The sequence below is a fragment of the Babylonia areolata genome, chromosome 19, assembly GCF_041734735.1.
Source record: "Babylonia areolata isolate BAREFJ2019XMU chromosome 19, ASM4173473v1, whole genome shotgun sequence".
NCBI classification, from domain to species: Eukaryota; Metazoa; Mollusca; class Gastropoda; order Neogastropoda; family Buccinidae; genus Babylonia; species Babylonia areolata.
In genome coordinates, this window is record NC_134894.1 from 41413754 (window position 1) to 41429721 (window position 15968).

At 40.7% G+C, this 15968-nt stretch overlaps 1 protein-coding gene across 3 annotated transcripts; it reads left to right on the top strand.

The window, feature by feature from the left end:
• The first annotated feature begins 24 nt into the window (after positions 1-24).
• On the top strand, positions 25-4224 carry LOC143294314 (pyridoxal phosphate phosphatase PHOSPHO2-like). Of its 3 annotated transcripts, none has more exons than XM_076605761.1 (2): positions 25-59; positions 1820-4224. In XM_076605761.1, the coding sequence occupies exon 2, from the start codon at positions 1828-1830 to the stop codon at positions 2584-2586; it is 759 nt and encodes a 252-aa protein (XP_076461876.1). In that variant the 5' UTR covers positions 25-59; positions 1820-1827; the 3' UTR covers positions 2587-4224. The 3 variants fall into 3 exon arrangements, with proteins under 3 accessions (XP_076461876.1, XP_076461875.1, XP_076461874.1); XM_076605760.1 differs by having other exon boundaries at positions 45-120; XM_076605759.1 differs by lacking the exon at positions 25-59 and adding an exon at positions 69-195.
• Positions 4225-15968: the final 11744 nt, after the last annotated feature.

Sequence of the window (15968 nt, forward strand, 5' to 3'; positions counted from 1 at the left end):
TTAAGACGTCATTTCCGTTTCGAGAAGACGGGGAAAGAACTCTGCGTGATTGTTCGACGGTAGGTATGAAAAGCGTGATTTCCTTGAACATTGTTTGTAAACACGGAGACGCTGTGAGAAGTGAGTCCTTGAGATGTGTTTGCAAAGATGTTTTTTGTTATTCCATTCCATAGTCACGGTCTGTCATCTGCACAGGTAGGATTTTAGAGAGATTTGTCTTCGGGTCTTTGTTTTCTCAGCGGCCCACAAGTTCAAAGTGCACGATTCATATTTCATCAATTCATGACATATTTTTAGTTTTGTGCTAACCTCGAACTAGACCTTCCCTATTACTTGTCTCCAGACTGTAACTGTATAAGTCTGACTAGCGTTGGAAAGCAAAATTATTGTGCACACGTACGCTCGCATACTTTATTATTTATTTATTTATTTATTTTTTTAATTAACTGTTTAACAATTTTTTTTTTTTTTTTTTTTAGCTTTTGTGTACACCCGAGTCACTTGTAGGTCTACGAAACAAGACGGTGTGACTTGAAGGTAGATACACAGCCATGTATATTGACACAGTTTGTGTTTAACTGTGGTTGTAGAAGTTGTTAGTAGTAGAAGCTTTAGTGGTGTGCACAATAAGAACTTGAAGTTGAACTTGTGGTGCTTGAGGCCTCGTTCAAAACAGGCCTGTCCACCGTCAGGATTTGAATATTTCCAGCGTGTGTGGTGGTTTAGGTCTTACTATCATTCCTATTCATGATTACAGGTTTATATAAATATATAATGTATAAACTGTGGGGTCCCATCTTTGTTTTATTACTTGGGCATGATTAAATTCAGGTTCCACGCATAAATCACTTTGTGTTTTTACTCATTAAATCTTATAAAAATAGTTGAGAATTATAATCTGGTGTTTGGTTGTGTGTGTGTGTGTGTGTGTGTGTGTGTGTGTGTGTGTGTGTGTTAAAATTTAACAAGTTCATTTTCTCAGGAATGATTGAGATGCATCAAAATAACATGATTTTTTTAAACAGTGTTATTACCTTGAATATGATAATTAATTTACAGTGCTAACCCACCCTCCCCTCCCAGCACCCACCCCCATACATTTGAATATTGATTTTGGTTGAATGGCAGACATAATGTACTGTTTGTAGTGTTGTGAGTATGTCTCTTTGATACAGGTTGTAGTAACAATAAATGTTTTTTTTCTAATACTCCAGTGCAAAGTATTATGTTAGAGAATACCTCCCACTTCCATTACAATATATATGAATTCCTTGTTAACTGGCTTTAGGAAAAATGCATTCAACACTTTCAAAGGGAGGTAATAGTGTTTGAACTCCATGTGCAGCAAAACTTCAATCCTACTTTGACTCAGTGGCATTGACTGACAAAGCAACTAATCAAAAATGTTTCTTTTTCTTTCTTTTTAAAACTCTTTTATTACAGTAGACTTTTTCTACATAATTTTGCCAGGGATGATGCATTGACCACAGGTCTGTTCTTTTGCTTGTGCCAGTTTCACATGGGATCAACCTAAGCATCATTTTGTCTGAGAGACCAGCACGACAAGAATCCCTTTTGTTCTGTTGGAGGACATAGAAAAACCGCAATGCTTATTTAGATGACTTGAACCCATGTGGTCGCTTTCTGGCTGGGTCACCAGTCCTCTGTTTCAATACATTGCAAAAATGCAGATACTATGACATTGTCAAGGCAGAGGAATAGTCACTAACAGTTTCAGTGTTACTGTGGTTGAGGAATATCCAAATTACAATTGACAATGGATCTATTACATGCCAGCCATTTTGCTTTCTGTCTCCAGGTTGAAAAATGGCCCATGAAGAAAGAAACCGTATCCTGCTGGCACTTGACTTTGATCACACCCTGATAGATGCCAATGCTGACCTGTCACTGTGCAAACTTGCTCCTGGGGGGACAATCCCTGATGAAATCCAGTCTCTGTACAGCAATAACGGATGGGTCAACTACATGGGAGCTGTGTTCCGTCACCTTCATAAGCATGGTGTCACTGCAAAAGATATTCAGAAACATGTTGAGGCTCTACCTTTAGTTCCAGGTGTGTCTGAATTGTTTGAGTACTTTCGGAACTTTGGCCACTGTGATGTCATTATAATTTCAGACAGCAACTCGGTCTTGATTGATACTTGGTTAAAACACCACACTTTAGATAGTCTGGTTTCTCAGGTGTTTACAAATCCTGCTGAATTTGACGTTGACGGTTGTTTGAAAGTCGGAAACTATCACATCCAGAACTGGTGTTCAATAAGTACCATCAACTTATGCAAAGGTACCATTCTCCAACAATACATTCACGGCCAGAAGATGGAAGGAAAGTTCTACTCACACGTGCTTTATGTGGGTGATGGGGCGAAGGATTTCTGCCCTGCTTTGATGTTGTCAAAGGAGGACTATGTGTGTCCCAGGAAGGACTTTCCTCTGTGGAAGAAGCTGCATGGAGGCTGGTCAGGAAAGAAGCCCTCTGAGAATGTGAGTGCATCTGTGATTGGGTGGGAATCTGCGGTGGAGATCAGAACTTTACTGGAGAAGCTTCATTCAGGCAAAGTCTAGTGCCTGGTGTGTGCAATCATTATGTTGCCATAATTACTGCCAGTATGCCTGTATTCAACTCCTATACATGCCTTCATTCAACTCAGGTGATCAGTGTGTAAAATTTTATTTCTTTTTCTTACTTTAAAATCTTAATTATGCCTTTACTGTGAAAGAAAGCCTTTTTTTGTCTTAAAAACCCCCCAACAAAAACACACCATTTTTTGAATGCCTCTATCAGTTCTTTCTCATGATGGCTCACTAAAAATAAGCAGATCATCAATGATCTTTGTATGAAGATTTTATTTTATTTTAAAAGGAACAAAAAAAAAAAAAAAAACCAAAAACCACTTCAAAATATAAATTGATTGGCTTAACTCAGTACATACTGAGTAAATTATTTAACCAGCCTATAACAGAATTTTAGACAGTATAACTTTTAATAGGTAATATTATTAATGATTTTCAGATATTAGTTTTGATAATTCTATCATGAATCGCCAGTCATTCTTTTTCGTTGTTTTTTTTTTTTTTTTTTTTTTTTTAAACAAAGAGGAAACATTTAGTGCTTTGGAAATGAAACATTTTTACTGGGAATGTCAGTGTTTAAAAGACCCACATTATTATATGTGGTCTGACCTTAATCACAAGATATTATTCCATACCTGGAAATGAAACTTACATCTGAAAACCTGTTTGTTAGCAGTCTTTCTTATCCACAGCAGGAGGGAATTAGTAGTAAAATTTGGTCCCTTTTTGTGGAAAAGATAGATTTTATATAAATGATGCATGCTTGAAAATCAAAGATCAAACCATCTAGGCTATTATTTCTGTTTTCAAGAGTTTGATTTTAAAACTATAGAGATGATATTGTATATTTTTTTTCTGCATTAACATTGTACTGTTTTTACATATTTCCTACCAGCATTGTAGTTTAATAGATCTTCGATAATTTGTGGAGAACGCCCGCTTGTGTGTTGATCGGAATTGCTTAGTTGATCATAAAAAGGCATTCACAGGGAATTTGTATCCCATGATCTAAAGAATACCTATAGATGGCAGAAGGTGTCCTCAGATAATTTATATTTACTTTTAAATACATTGTTTGACAATATTTTTAAAGTACATTTCATCAGCAATGTTGTGGAAGGAATAATCATTGTAGTATTTTTCAGGTGTGAATAAAGTTGACAGAATTGCAAACTTTCATAATAAAATTACTCATATTTCACTGGACTTGTGACAGAGAACTCTACAAAGTAGGATCATGTAAAATGCTTCAACAATCATTGGACAGACAGAGACAGTCTGACTTGTGCGTGTGTGTGTTGTGTGTGTGTTTGGAGGGGGGTGGAGTGGGGGAGTGGAAAGTAGGTGGAGTTGTAATATGACATAAAAGAAAGTAAATGTACTAGTACTAGTCAAAGACTCGAACCAGTGTGGTGGACTTAACTTTCCACAGGTATTAACATGTATAAAATTCTTTAAGCTGGAAACAATACAAACTTTTAAAAGCACACAAAAGCATGTGATGCAATGGATTTCTGGTTTGTTTCTGTGGATAATGGTGTCTTGCTTGGACAGTTTTATTTCATCTGCTTTGCATTGTTGGATGGATATATATTACAAAGGAAAGATGTGCTTGCCTTATTTTGTGCATGATTGAGTAGGTGTCTGTTTTAATTTTCATGTCTGTCTCTTCTGTCTGTCTCTTGCTGTCTTCTGTTAGAGACTTATTTATTTTTTCTCATTCTTTCTTGACATGTACTCTAATGTCATGAAAGAAAGTGTTATATATATATATATATATATATATATATATATTGGTATCTCTCTCTCTCTCTACACCAGTATATCTATCTATCTATATATTTGTATCTAGATAGATATAGATATATATATACACTGGTATATATACATATATATATATTTATGTATATATATATGTATGTACATATATATATATATATATATATATATATATATATAATATGTGTCTATCTCTATATACATATATATATATATATATATACACACATATACATACATACATATATATATATATATATATTTATATATATCTGTGATGCTCACATCCATTTTTCTTGGTAAGACAAGACACACAGCCTCAAACCATTGTTGCTGATGACAGACAACAGTTGAGTGATTATAGCATTTGTCTTTATTAGGATCAGGGTTTTGATTCCCAATCATGACACATAGTCGACTTTTCCAATCTCCTAGGTCAACAAATGAGCAGACCTGCTAGTGCCTGAAGTCCCTTTGATCAAATGTATGTATGTTAAAGTCCCTGTGGCGTTGATCCAAATCAGCTTTAGATGGGTTAAATGGAAAGAAGAATGTACCCAGCATGCACACCCCTAAAAGCATGGTATGGTTGGTTACATCAATACATGGTAGGGTAAAGATGGCTATGCACATAAACACCCACTTGGACATTATGAGTGAACTTGGCATTATAACCGAAGAACACAGAAGAAACTCAAGCTGCCTGTGCTACCCATCTGCAGGTAAACCGGGGGTTATCCAACAGAAAAAAACAACCCCAGATATTTCCGCCAAACAGAAGCCCCAACACCCTATGACATGTATATACAGCAATAATGGTGGAAATGGTGAAACACAAGTGATATATATATATATATATATATATATATATATATATGCAGCAATAATGATGGAAATGGTGAAACACAAGTGATATATATATATATATAAAACTTATGACTCAACACAAGGAAAATGGAGAAGTCGGTTATGACTTGGTATGTGATGGGATTACATATTTGAAGAAAAGATACAGATAATTCAGAAACGAAATGTGTGTGTTGCGTTTTATTGTAATTTCTTATAATTATTTTATTGTCTGTTTTTGTTTGTTTATTCATGACGCAAGTGGAAATGTTCGTGACGTCTGTGGATGGAGTTATTTCTGTGGTCTGGCCCTGATCATGAGTGGTCGGCTAAACTATCAGCAACACGAAACAGAAAGAAATTGTGCTGCAGGACGCCGCTGCAGATTTTTAAGCAACACACCTTGTCCCTTGGCAATAACTTCAGGTTATTTATTTATTTATTTTATTCTCGGCATGGTTGTGGAATAGACCATCAGTTAGTTCCCTTGAACGGGAATCCACTGTCTCGGTGCCGAAGTGAGCTGAGACACTTTCCGAGTCTTTTTTTTTTTTTAATCATATTTTTTTAAAAGAAAAAACCAACTGGCATACTGACCAACGGTACATGTATCCATAAAACGTAGATTTCCCCTTTAGCGTGCCGCTGCGCGTGTTTGTGCAGTACGAAGGTAATATAATATACACTGAAATACAACCCTGATCTATGTACATTGAAAAACAACCCAGAAATATGTACAGAGAAAGACAAGTCAGATATATGTACAGGGAAAGACGAAATATGTGCAGGGAAAGGCAACTTAATCAGAAACATGTATACCTACGTACTCAGGAAAACACAACATAGGAATATAACACAGACCACACACAGATGACGTGTACTGAGAACACCACGTTGTGGTCTCACATTGCCAAGGCAACGCACATACAGAAAATGTATGGTAGGAAAGGCCATTAGTCTCTCATGCAAGCATCCTCTGAGATTTGACCCGGTTTGCTCCATTGGTGTTTTATGACACTGCTCAGCTGCTTTCATTCAGTTCCACGAACTTCTCTCTCTCCCCCCCCCCCCCCTCCCCATGGCTATGCAGAAGTAGTGTAACGTGTAATGACTAATCTGCACGCCTTGTTGCCTCTTCGAAGAAACTAAAATTGAATCCAGTGTACACGAGGTTTACTCTGATCTTAGCAAAACCAAATCCCCAGCCTGGTCGTTTAATCGGGAATAGCCGGTGTCCTTCGCGGAAACTGTATGAATGGGCCATTGGAATGTCGCCACAGGCAACATATGGCGGAGCAGGAAATGGCAGATGGAAGGGAAATAACATTCCTGATCCGTTGATGTGAAAGGAAGAAAGCCATTTGGCTTGGCAAATTTGCAGTTGATGTGAAAGGGAGAAAGCAATTTAGCTTTGCAAATATGTAGGCTATGCTATGTACGAATCGTACAAACGATAAAAAAAATTGTCAATATTGATTCCCATTGTAATCACCCTCGCTCCTTTCTTCCCCAGTTCTACATCTCCACGTTATTTCCGTATTCTAACACACACTCTCAAGCATATATGTGCGGGTCATCCATTTCCGGTATTGAAAGTTTCTTTGCATGACTCGTGTGCCCAGAATGCTCAGTGTTCATGTCAGTGAATATTGCACCGGTGCTAGAAGAAAGGAGGGCTCCTCCCCAGGTCCATGTATCTCTACCATTTCTTTAAAACTGTGGTCTGTTCCAGTTTTGGCGTTCAAGGCAACGAAACAAGCGATTCTAATTAAGCTGACTGTGCCATACGAAAGCAGAACAGAGGAAGCCCACATCTACAAGACCGAGAAATATGCTAGTCTAGCAAGCAACCTGAGAGAATCTGGCTTCCAAGCCAAAGTTCTCGCCATAGAGATTGGTGCAAGAGGGTTTGTGAGCGCATCTGCCTACAGCCTCATGAACTGAAACTGTGACAGCTGTCGATTTCTGGCAGAGAGGACACGGGCTCTCAAGGCAATGGCAAAAGCAGCAGAAAGGAGTTCCAGTTGGATCTGGTGTAAACTTCATAAGGATTACATTTCCTTACTCAAACTATGCGTACGATGGCTCAGTGGTTAAAACGTCTGCCAGAAAAGGTACTCAGTCCTGACTCGAAGTGGCGACCACCCTGCCGGGAGGCGCGGGTTCGAACCTGCTGAGGACCAGAGAGGAAAAAAAAAAAGGCGGCAATACAAGGGCATCCAGGAGTCATGACATGGGTGCGGCCCCCTTAGAGTGTAAGGAGTTAAGGGCCGAAATACTTGACTGAGGGGGGCTTCTTCCCTGAAGACCTTGTATTGTCCAGCTCTCCTTAGAGGTTTAAAAAATTTTTTTTTTATCACATTTTACTCGACTATAGTACAATTCAGAAATAATGAGACAGAGATCTTAGCAGATGGAGACATGTGTATTGACAAACAAACAACTGAATAAAAAAAACCGCAACAAACAACCATACGATGGGAACACGATGAGGCCGGACATAGGGCATGAAGAGACAGAACATGTAGACGAAACACATGCTTTTATTTTCAGATATTGATAAGGAGACAGAAGGAAAGAATGACCGAGACCCGTGTGAGAGAGAAACAGTATAATGACAATGATGATATGATGGTGATGAATAGAACCTCTCTGTCTGTCTCTGTCTGTCTCTATCTGTCTGTCTGTCTGTCTCTCTCCTTCCCTCTATTCGCTTTTTCCTCCTCTCTCGCTGCCTCCTGTCTCTTTCTTCACCTTCTGTAAAGTTAGAATCGGCCGTGCACGCTAGAACACCAGCGGATGCGTGTTCATTGTGTCTGTTAGAATGATTCCAGGACTGTTCGAAAATGGAGACTCCATTTTCTTCTGCGGCACCGGACGATGGCGATCAGTCAAGTGTAGGGCATACAGACGCACAATCGGTGCCAGTGAAATTAACCTTCCCCCTTACACTTCCTCCGACCCCCCAGTCACCCTCCACCCGTCCCCCCCCCCACACACACGCACGCACACACACACACACAAACACACACACACACGCACACACACACACACACTGACACCGTCATCGACCGGCCAAAGGTCGCTGGCGGATCTGAAAGTCTTTCATCCTTCGATCGGCCCAGCACTTCCAAGGCACGCCGCCAATCTAATTGCTTTGTCAACTCCTTTGAAGCTGACCGCCGCGGCCACCGTTCGCCTGTCGTCATGGGGAGGGGGGAAGTAGAGGTGGTGGCGGAGGAGAAAGAAGAGGGAGGTGGATTGGGGAGGGACTAGGGTGTCGGGAAAGGGGGGTGGCAACAGTAAAAACGACATAAATCAAATGGCGTTCGTTACAGCTCGGCCGACGGTACGGGACCATTTCAGGGGCGGGAGAAAATCCTAGCGCTGGCGAAGGGAAGGGGAAGGCGAGGGTAGGGAGGGTGTACTGGGAATGAGACGGAGGGGTGTGAGAAGCGCAATCGATATATCCGCTTTCAGTGCCAGTTGTGCCTCCCGTAAACCGTTTTAAAATGTTCCGAATCGCCTCAGGTGAAAAAACAAAACAAAACAAAAACAAACAAACAAACAAACAAAAAACAACAACCCCAAAACAATAAAAAAACAACAACAAACAACAACACTGACAACAAAAACAACAACAACAAAACCACCACCACCAACAACAAACAAATCGGTAAGAAAACCAAGGGATGCATCCTGAAAGGAGAATGGCCACACTAAAATCGACAGACAGCACCACAAGAAAGGCAGTAGTGGATACCTCTGATGGCGACCGAACTTTCGATGAAGATCGTCTTTTTTTTGTGTATTTTTTCCATGTCTTATTCATTTATTTATCTTTTTTTTTTCTCTTACAGGCAAGTAAGAGTCGCGCAAAGAAAACCATTGGTTGACAATTGTGTTAGATTTTCTGTGTGCCGACTGCAAGCTCAAGTCAATGGCTGACAGGAAGATTCACTTTGTTGAAATGGGAAGGAGGGACCTATGAAAAAAAAAAGAAAAAAAAGAAGAAAACAAACCTCACGTATCCGAGTTTAATTGGACGACAAAATTCGGAGTTTATAATATTTGCTGACAAAGCCTTGCATGTGTTTTTCTTTCCCGGTGAAAAGCTTCAATGCCGACTAAAATTTTGTTTTGTTTCTTTCGAGAGTGCATTAATTTTTCACAAGACACCAGAACTTCAATTGTAGCTAAAATTAATTATTTTAGTTTCGATTTGTTTGGATAATTTCGCTAAAATTGAAAACCATGTCAAAGCAAAGTCTTTCCTCTGCAGATATCCTTCGAACAAGAAAAATGGCAGTGGAAGAAAACTCATACTCTATAGCTGTATAGTTTACTTGCTCTTGGCTGGGTTGCATTCATGACTGAGCAATCCCGGTAGCGTTAGTGTTCCAAACTTTACCCCAATTCCATAGACGTTGGAACATTCTTAACCCTGAGCAAGCTTAGCGCTACCGAGATCGCTCATGACTGGAGCCGAATTTATCGACACGATGGCTAATGCCCTTGAGATCACATTATTCAGAGGTTCGATGTAGGTTGTGTTGTTCGAGGAGGTGAGTCCTGGCTGTCTCAGTGTCTGGGTGGGGGGTCCGTCTTGCTCACGAAACCCAGACATGGTCCTCGGAGACTTTCATCAGTTCTGTGTGGTGTTCCTAGGAACTCAGTCACTGGCAGCTTTGGTCAGGGGTCAAGTGGTGCACGTGCTCGTCGACAGACAGGGGCAATTTGTGTCTCCTGAACGCTGGACGTGTGTGCCTTTCGCTCCGGCCGCCGTCATCAGCGCACACATTGTGAGGGTGGCAACGTGTCCCTCCCCGCAATCAGCGCTCTTTTCGCTCTGCCTGTGTGTTCAGTGATGAGGGCTGTCCCGCTGAAGTCAGCCATGGCACGACTCCCTCCTTCGTCCTTCCCTTTACGTAAAAAACAGAAGAAAAAAAAAATCCACCAATCCATCCCCAGCCTCACACCGGCACACACACACACACCTACGGACGCACGCGCGCGCACACACACACACACACACACACACACACACACACACACACACTACATACACAAACACACATAATATATATACATGCGCGCGCGAGCGTACGCGCTAGCACAATCACACACGCCGTGAGAGAGGGAGAGAGAGAGAGAGAGAGAGAGAGAGGGGGGGGGGGCGGGTGGGAGCGGCGCAGACAGCCAGACACAGACAGAGACAGGGAACGAAAATTAATGGAACTGAAACGAAACGAAATGAAAATTTATTTAAAGATGTCAAATGAATAACCACAATATGTTTTTTTGTTTTGTTTTGTTTTGTTTTACGTCCGGCACATTGGACAGAGAAAGGTGAAGCAGAAAAAAACTGAAAAGAACGGAATGTGCTTTAAGATTCTGAAATTCTGTGAAACGAATCCAATCGTGAACCACTTGTCTACCAGTCCTTTGAAGGTGTGAGAGCAAGAATAGGGGTACTAATAAAGAAGTAGTGCTGTCCTCAGGGATCAAATCCGGTTCCACAAAAGCCGACTTGTCATGGCATTAAAAGAAAGAAACATTTTTCTTCTGTGAAAAAGTATTTCATAGAAACACTTTTACAAAGAACTCAAGTCTGCAACATATCCTTCTTTGTTTTCACCAGACGAAAGGAAGAAGCGGGAAGGTGTGTGTGAGAGTGTGTGTGTGTGTGTGTGTGTGTGTGTGTGTGTGTGTGTGTGTGTGTGTGTGTGTGTGTGTGTCTGTGTCTGTGTGTCTGTGTCTGTGTGCGTGTGCGCGTGCGAATGTTGTCTTCGTGTGTGTTTAGAATTTACAGATGTCATGCTTGTCACCAGTGGTAAAACAATGGTAAAAGAGATATGGAGGACAGAAGAAACCAGAATATACTGAAGTCACTGAATTCGTGTCTACTTTTTTACAACATCGACCCCCTTTTAGATCATCCACACACAGCCCCAACACAACGATACATTGCTGTTTCAAACTTGAACCTGTCACACTAATCAGTGTCATGATCAACTATACAATTCTTTTTATGTCCACCTCTCACTTCCACCCCATTTACCTCTCGCAGACATAATTATCTTCTGATATGTCCTCATGATTTTTTTTCCCCAATCCCTCTTCCTCCTCCCCATTCTTCTTCTCCCCCTTCTCCCGTTGCCCCTTATCATCATCCTCATCTTTTTATTCAACGTCACTTCCTTTGTCTCTTTGCTTTTTTTGTGTTCTGATTGAATCATTTGTGCTGCAGTTACAGTTGCCATCCTTTCTCATAATCACCTCCATGGTTCAATCGGGATTCCTTCATCTTAGTGACTCGGCCTCCCACAACGTCTTTCTGCCCATCCCTCTTTTTTCTCTCTCTATTTCTGCCATCATTTCTTTGACTCTGTCTCTGTCTCTGCCCGCCTCTTTCTGCCTTTTAGTTTATGTCTATGTCTCTCTCACTCTGCGCCCCTTCCCACCACTGATCCCCCGTGTTGAATATTAACAATCGGAGAGACGCAAAATCGAAGGACCCTGTCAAAGAATCACTATGCGACCAAAAGACCTGATGCCTGTGATCCCAAATTCGTATCCCTCCCCCACAAAGCCCTCTTTTTTTTCTCTGTCTCTTTTCCTCCCTCACTTTTACCCTCTTTCTGTGCTGTCCTCATTTTTTCTCTCTGTCTCTCTGTCCTGTCCTGTCCTCCTTCCCTCCTCTGCCCCCCCTCTCTCTCTCCCTGTCTCTATATCTCTTTCTCTTCTTATTTTTTCCCTCGTCCCTGTCCCCATTTAATAATAATGATAACGACACCAAACAACAACAATCAAGTAATATCAATAATGTAGATTAACGCTCGCACTTATCACACAAGGAGCTCGTGGCGTTTACAACAAAATGTTACACACACACACACACACACACACACACACACACACACACACACACACACACACACACACACACACACACACACACACACACACACACACACACACAAACATACAAGCATCAAGTAGGTAAACAACAAAAACGAACAAGCGTGTGCTCACACAAACACACAAACAAACACACCCGCTCACGCGCACACACATGACCATCAGAAGCCCACAAGAAGCAAGTTAGCCAGCTGGATGGAAGGCAGAAGGGAAGAGGTGTGGCAACTGGGAATCCACGTGACGGGCCGAGCAGGGCGCTTTGTTCCACACCACGGGGACGAGATAAGAGAAGTGCGCTGACTTTGGTTGTTTTTTGTTTCTTCGAGGAATTATTGGCACTGTAGAATCATCTCATCTCCTCTCCTCTCTCTCTCTCTCTCTCTCTCTCTCTCTCTCTCTCTCTCTCTCTCTGTGATGTTCATTTGAACAACTTTTTAAGTAATAAACTTCAACGGAAATTCGATATAGATTAAAACAAACATATTTAAGTGACAAAAAACTTTGGGCAAACACCTAACATGCAATGATCTGACACTCGAAAAATGAAAACAAAAACAACAACAAACACCCACCCGTTACAGATATACCACGTTGTTGCACATTTTATCTTTTATGTGAAAGAAAACTGCCTTGTTTTACCTGGTTTTATGATGTTTTAGGTGTGTATCTAAATACTAATAATATTATATCCATCCATCCATCGATTTATCTATCTATCTGTTCGTCTGTCAGTTTGTCTACCATTCTGTCTTTAAAGAAACGGCATACAGTTTTGTTAAAACAAATACACGTTGCTTACTCCACATTGATAAATGTACTTGTGATGCATGCCTATATTTACACAGCCACAAAATCGCAGCGTGACTAAAAATGATTCAGTCAAGAGCGAGCGTAGCATAGCGTTGTGTGTTTCTTTTACAGAACCTTCCTCCTCCTGCCCAAGACCACCTCCCTCTACATTCCTTCCTGACCCCTCTTACGTCCTGTCCCCTCTTACTTCCTGTCCGCTCTCCCTCTCACTTCCTGTTCCCTATCACTTCCTGTTTTCAGCTTGGCTGGGCTAATGGTAAGGGGTTTTTATTCGTCCCCCCTCCTTTCTTTTCTTTTTCGTTATATATATATATATATATATATATGTATATATATATATACACACATATATATATATATTTGTTTTCGTTTTCGTTTTTTTGTTGTTGTTTGTTTTTTGTTTTTTTACATGGTAGTAACATTCTCTGCAGTTAGCGACCAGGAATTGCAGGCCTGATGGGTCCCTAAAGAACAACATGGTCATCACTGGCTTTGCCTGTAATCAAGCGCTGTACTTTCCCTGTAATAGATCTGGAGGAAGACTGGGCAGCTCTTGGAGTTAGTGTAATTTTATCTTCCTCCTCTTTGTTTTCTTCTACGGCATATGTTTTAACAGATTTTGAGTTTTCTCCTAAAGCAAAGGTTTTCCTTTTGCAGTACCCCTTTCAACTCCACTCTTTGGTTGGAACTGGCTGAGAAGACAAAGAGATGGAGTTGACAGCTGATAGAAAATATTACCACAGACTGTGCTGGAGATCATTCTATGTCCCTTCACGGCAAACTGTTTCATCTGCATGATCACATCTCCAAGACGATTGGATATTTTCACCGCTGGCTGAAGTGAAAAAAAAGAAAAGAAAAAAAAAGTCATAGAATCTCAGATATAATCTTGATGGCCTTTGGTTGGAGATGTCGTCAGTTTGAAGGCAGAGTGATCAGGGGAGGTTACGATGGGGAGGGCTTTGTAAGAAGACAGGGAAGACATGAGTATACACATTTTCACGCTGAAAAAGACATGCAGCGATCTCTCTCTCTCTCTCTCTCTCTCTCTCTCTCTCTCTCTCTCTCTCTCTCTTTATTCATTTTCAAACTGCAAGCTACCTGACCCTAACAAAATAAATTGAATAATTGAATATTAAATGAATGTCAATATTACGAACTATGATATTTGCTTGAAGAAAGAGAAATAGTGCTGAAACTATGCACTTAAGCCCAATTTTATGCTTTGAAATTTACTAAAACTGACGACAATGATATCACAAAAGGATTGTCCACTGCTTATAACAACGGATGTATACTGGCTTGAGAATGCATATAAGTGAGTTTGGCGGGCGAAACAGCAGCCTATGGATTCGTAAAGTTGCTGTCTGTTATGAAACGTCACTTGTAAAACGAGAGGAAAATGCTCAGCGGACACTTTGCTAATCTGGTGTGTGAAAAGTGAGCTAAAGGCAGGGAAGTGTCAGTGATCACTAGCTAGTTAATTGTTGTTTGCTGCTTCTCCTCATATTATTAATGGAACGAGCTTGGGAAGGAGAATCTTGCTGTCTTCAACGAACTTAGCAGAGCAATAGACCCGAAGGTTTCAAGAGAGACAAGGAAACGTATACAGTTTATCAGAACAACATAGTCTGTTTACAATATTATATGGAACGGCTTTAGAAGCAGTGCCACCATGGAAAAGCAAGGATAGATTCTGTTATGTCACAGTTTTAATTTTCACTGTAGGGTAAGTAAAATCTTTTTGAAATCTACCATAATGTAACTTACGGAGTAGCAACATACATAATGTAACTGTTCCATCTAATGTTACAAAAATAACATGCCAGGTATATTTGGGTTTTGAAGTGGATTGTGCATGGTGTTAGCTGGGTCCTTGTGTTGATTGCTGGTTTTTTGATCACATGTCCACTTCTTTGTTGATATTTGATTTGCGGATTTCGTGGTAGAAATAAAGGCCTTTAGTGTATTTATCAAGTTGGACAGAAATAACGATTGAGTATGCTGGATGTTAGCTGTGTGCATTTCTGTTCTATCAAATGCATTGTGGTAACACTGGACACACATACATTAGTTTTACCATGGGCTTTGAGGGAGTGCATCCCTTGATATCCCAATGTTGCGCCCATTCTGATGATACTTTATTCCATTCGTTCTTCCTCATATTGCATATAAAGCTCGTGTCTGGAAATCTGAGGACAAATTCGAATTATTGGACCACGCTGCGAGAAGGAAAGTTGTTCAATTATCACATTTGTTCCCTGGTCTCTCCTGTCCTCACCAGGTTCTGAAAAATAGTTGACTAACTGGGAATTCTAAAACTGTCAGCTCTGCCAACTGTGAGTTTGTGAAGACAATGTCTAATAAATATTCGTCGTGCATAAGTTCATGCTGTAATTGTATATCATTCACTGTATCTGTCTGGCTGTCTGTCTCACATGCCAACACTGCACACACATTAAGAAAGTGCATTTGATCATTGCACAGACCCCCCCAAGCCCCTAAACCCGTCTGCCAGACAACTGGACGAGATATATGCGTGCTGGCAATGGCGCTAGCCAGTAACGGAAAGATGAAAAGAGTGTTACTAACACTGTCAGAAATGTAGTTGGAAATGCACTTTCGACAGAGGAGAAGCAAGCATGGTATGATGGAGAGTTATGTATAAATAAGCAATCGTCATCGTTACTTTTATAAGAGCCACAATTTACATGTTACTTGTACTGGTCAGGTGGAGTGATATGACAATGACATCTGTCATCCCCAGGTCTGGGTCTGGTATCACAACATTGTATCCATTATGTCTTTGGTGAATGATAGTTTTTTTGCTGGACTGGACGGATTCATCGTGTGTGTCTGTTGCAAGTTCCGGCCACTCATTTTCCTTCCCTTCTTGTTTAGCTGGGTCTTTGAAACATACGCTCGCTTGTGTCCTCTTGACCATTGGCATATGACGGAGGTATTTGAGAGAGAGAGAGAGAGAGAGAGAGAGAGAGAGAGAGAGAGAGAGAGAGAGA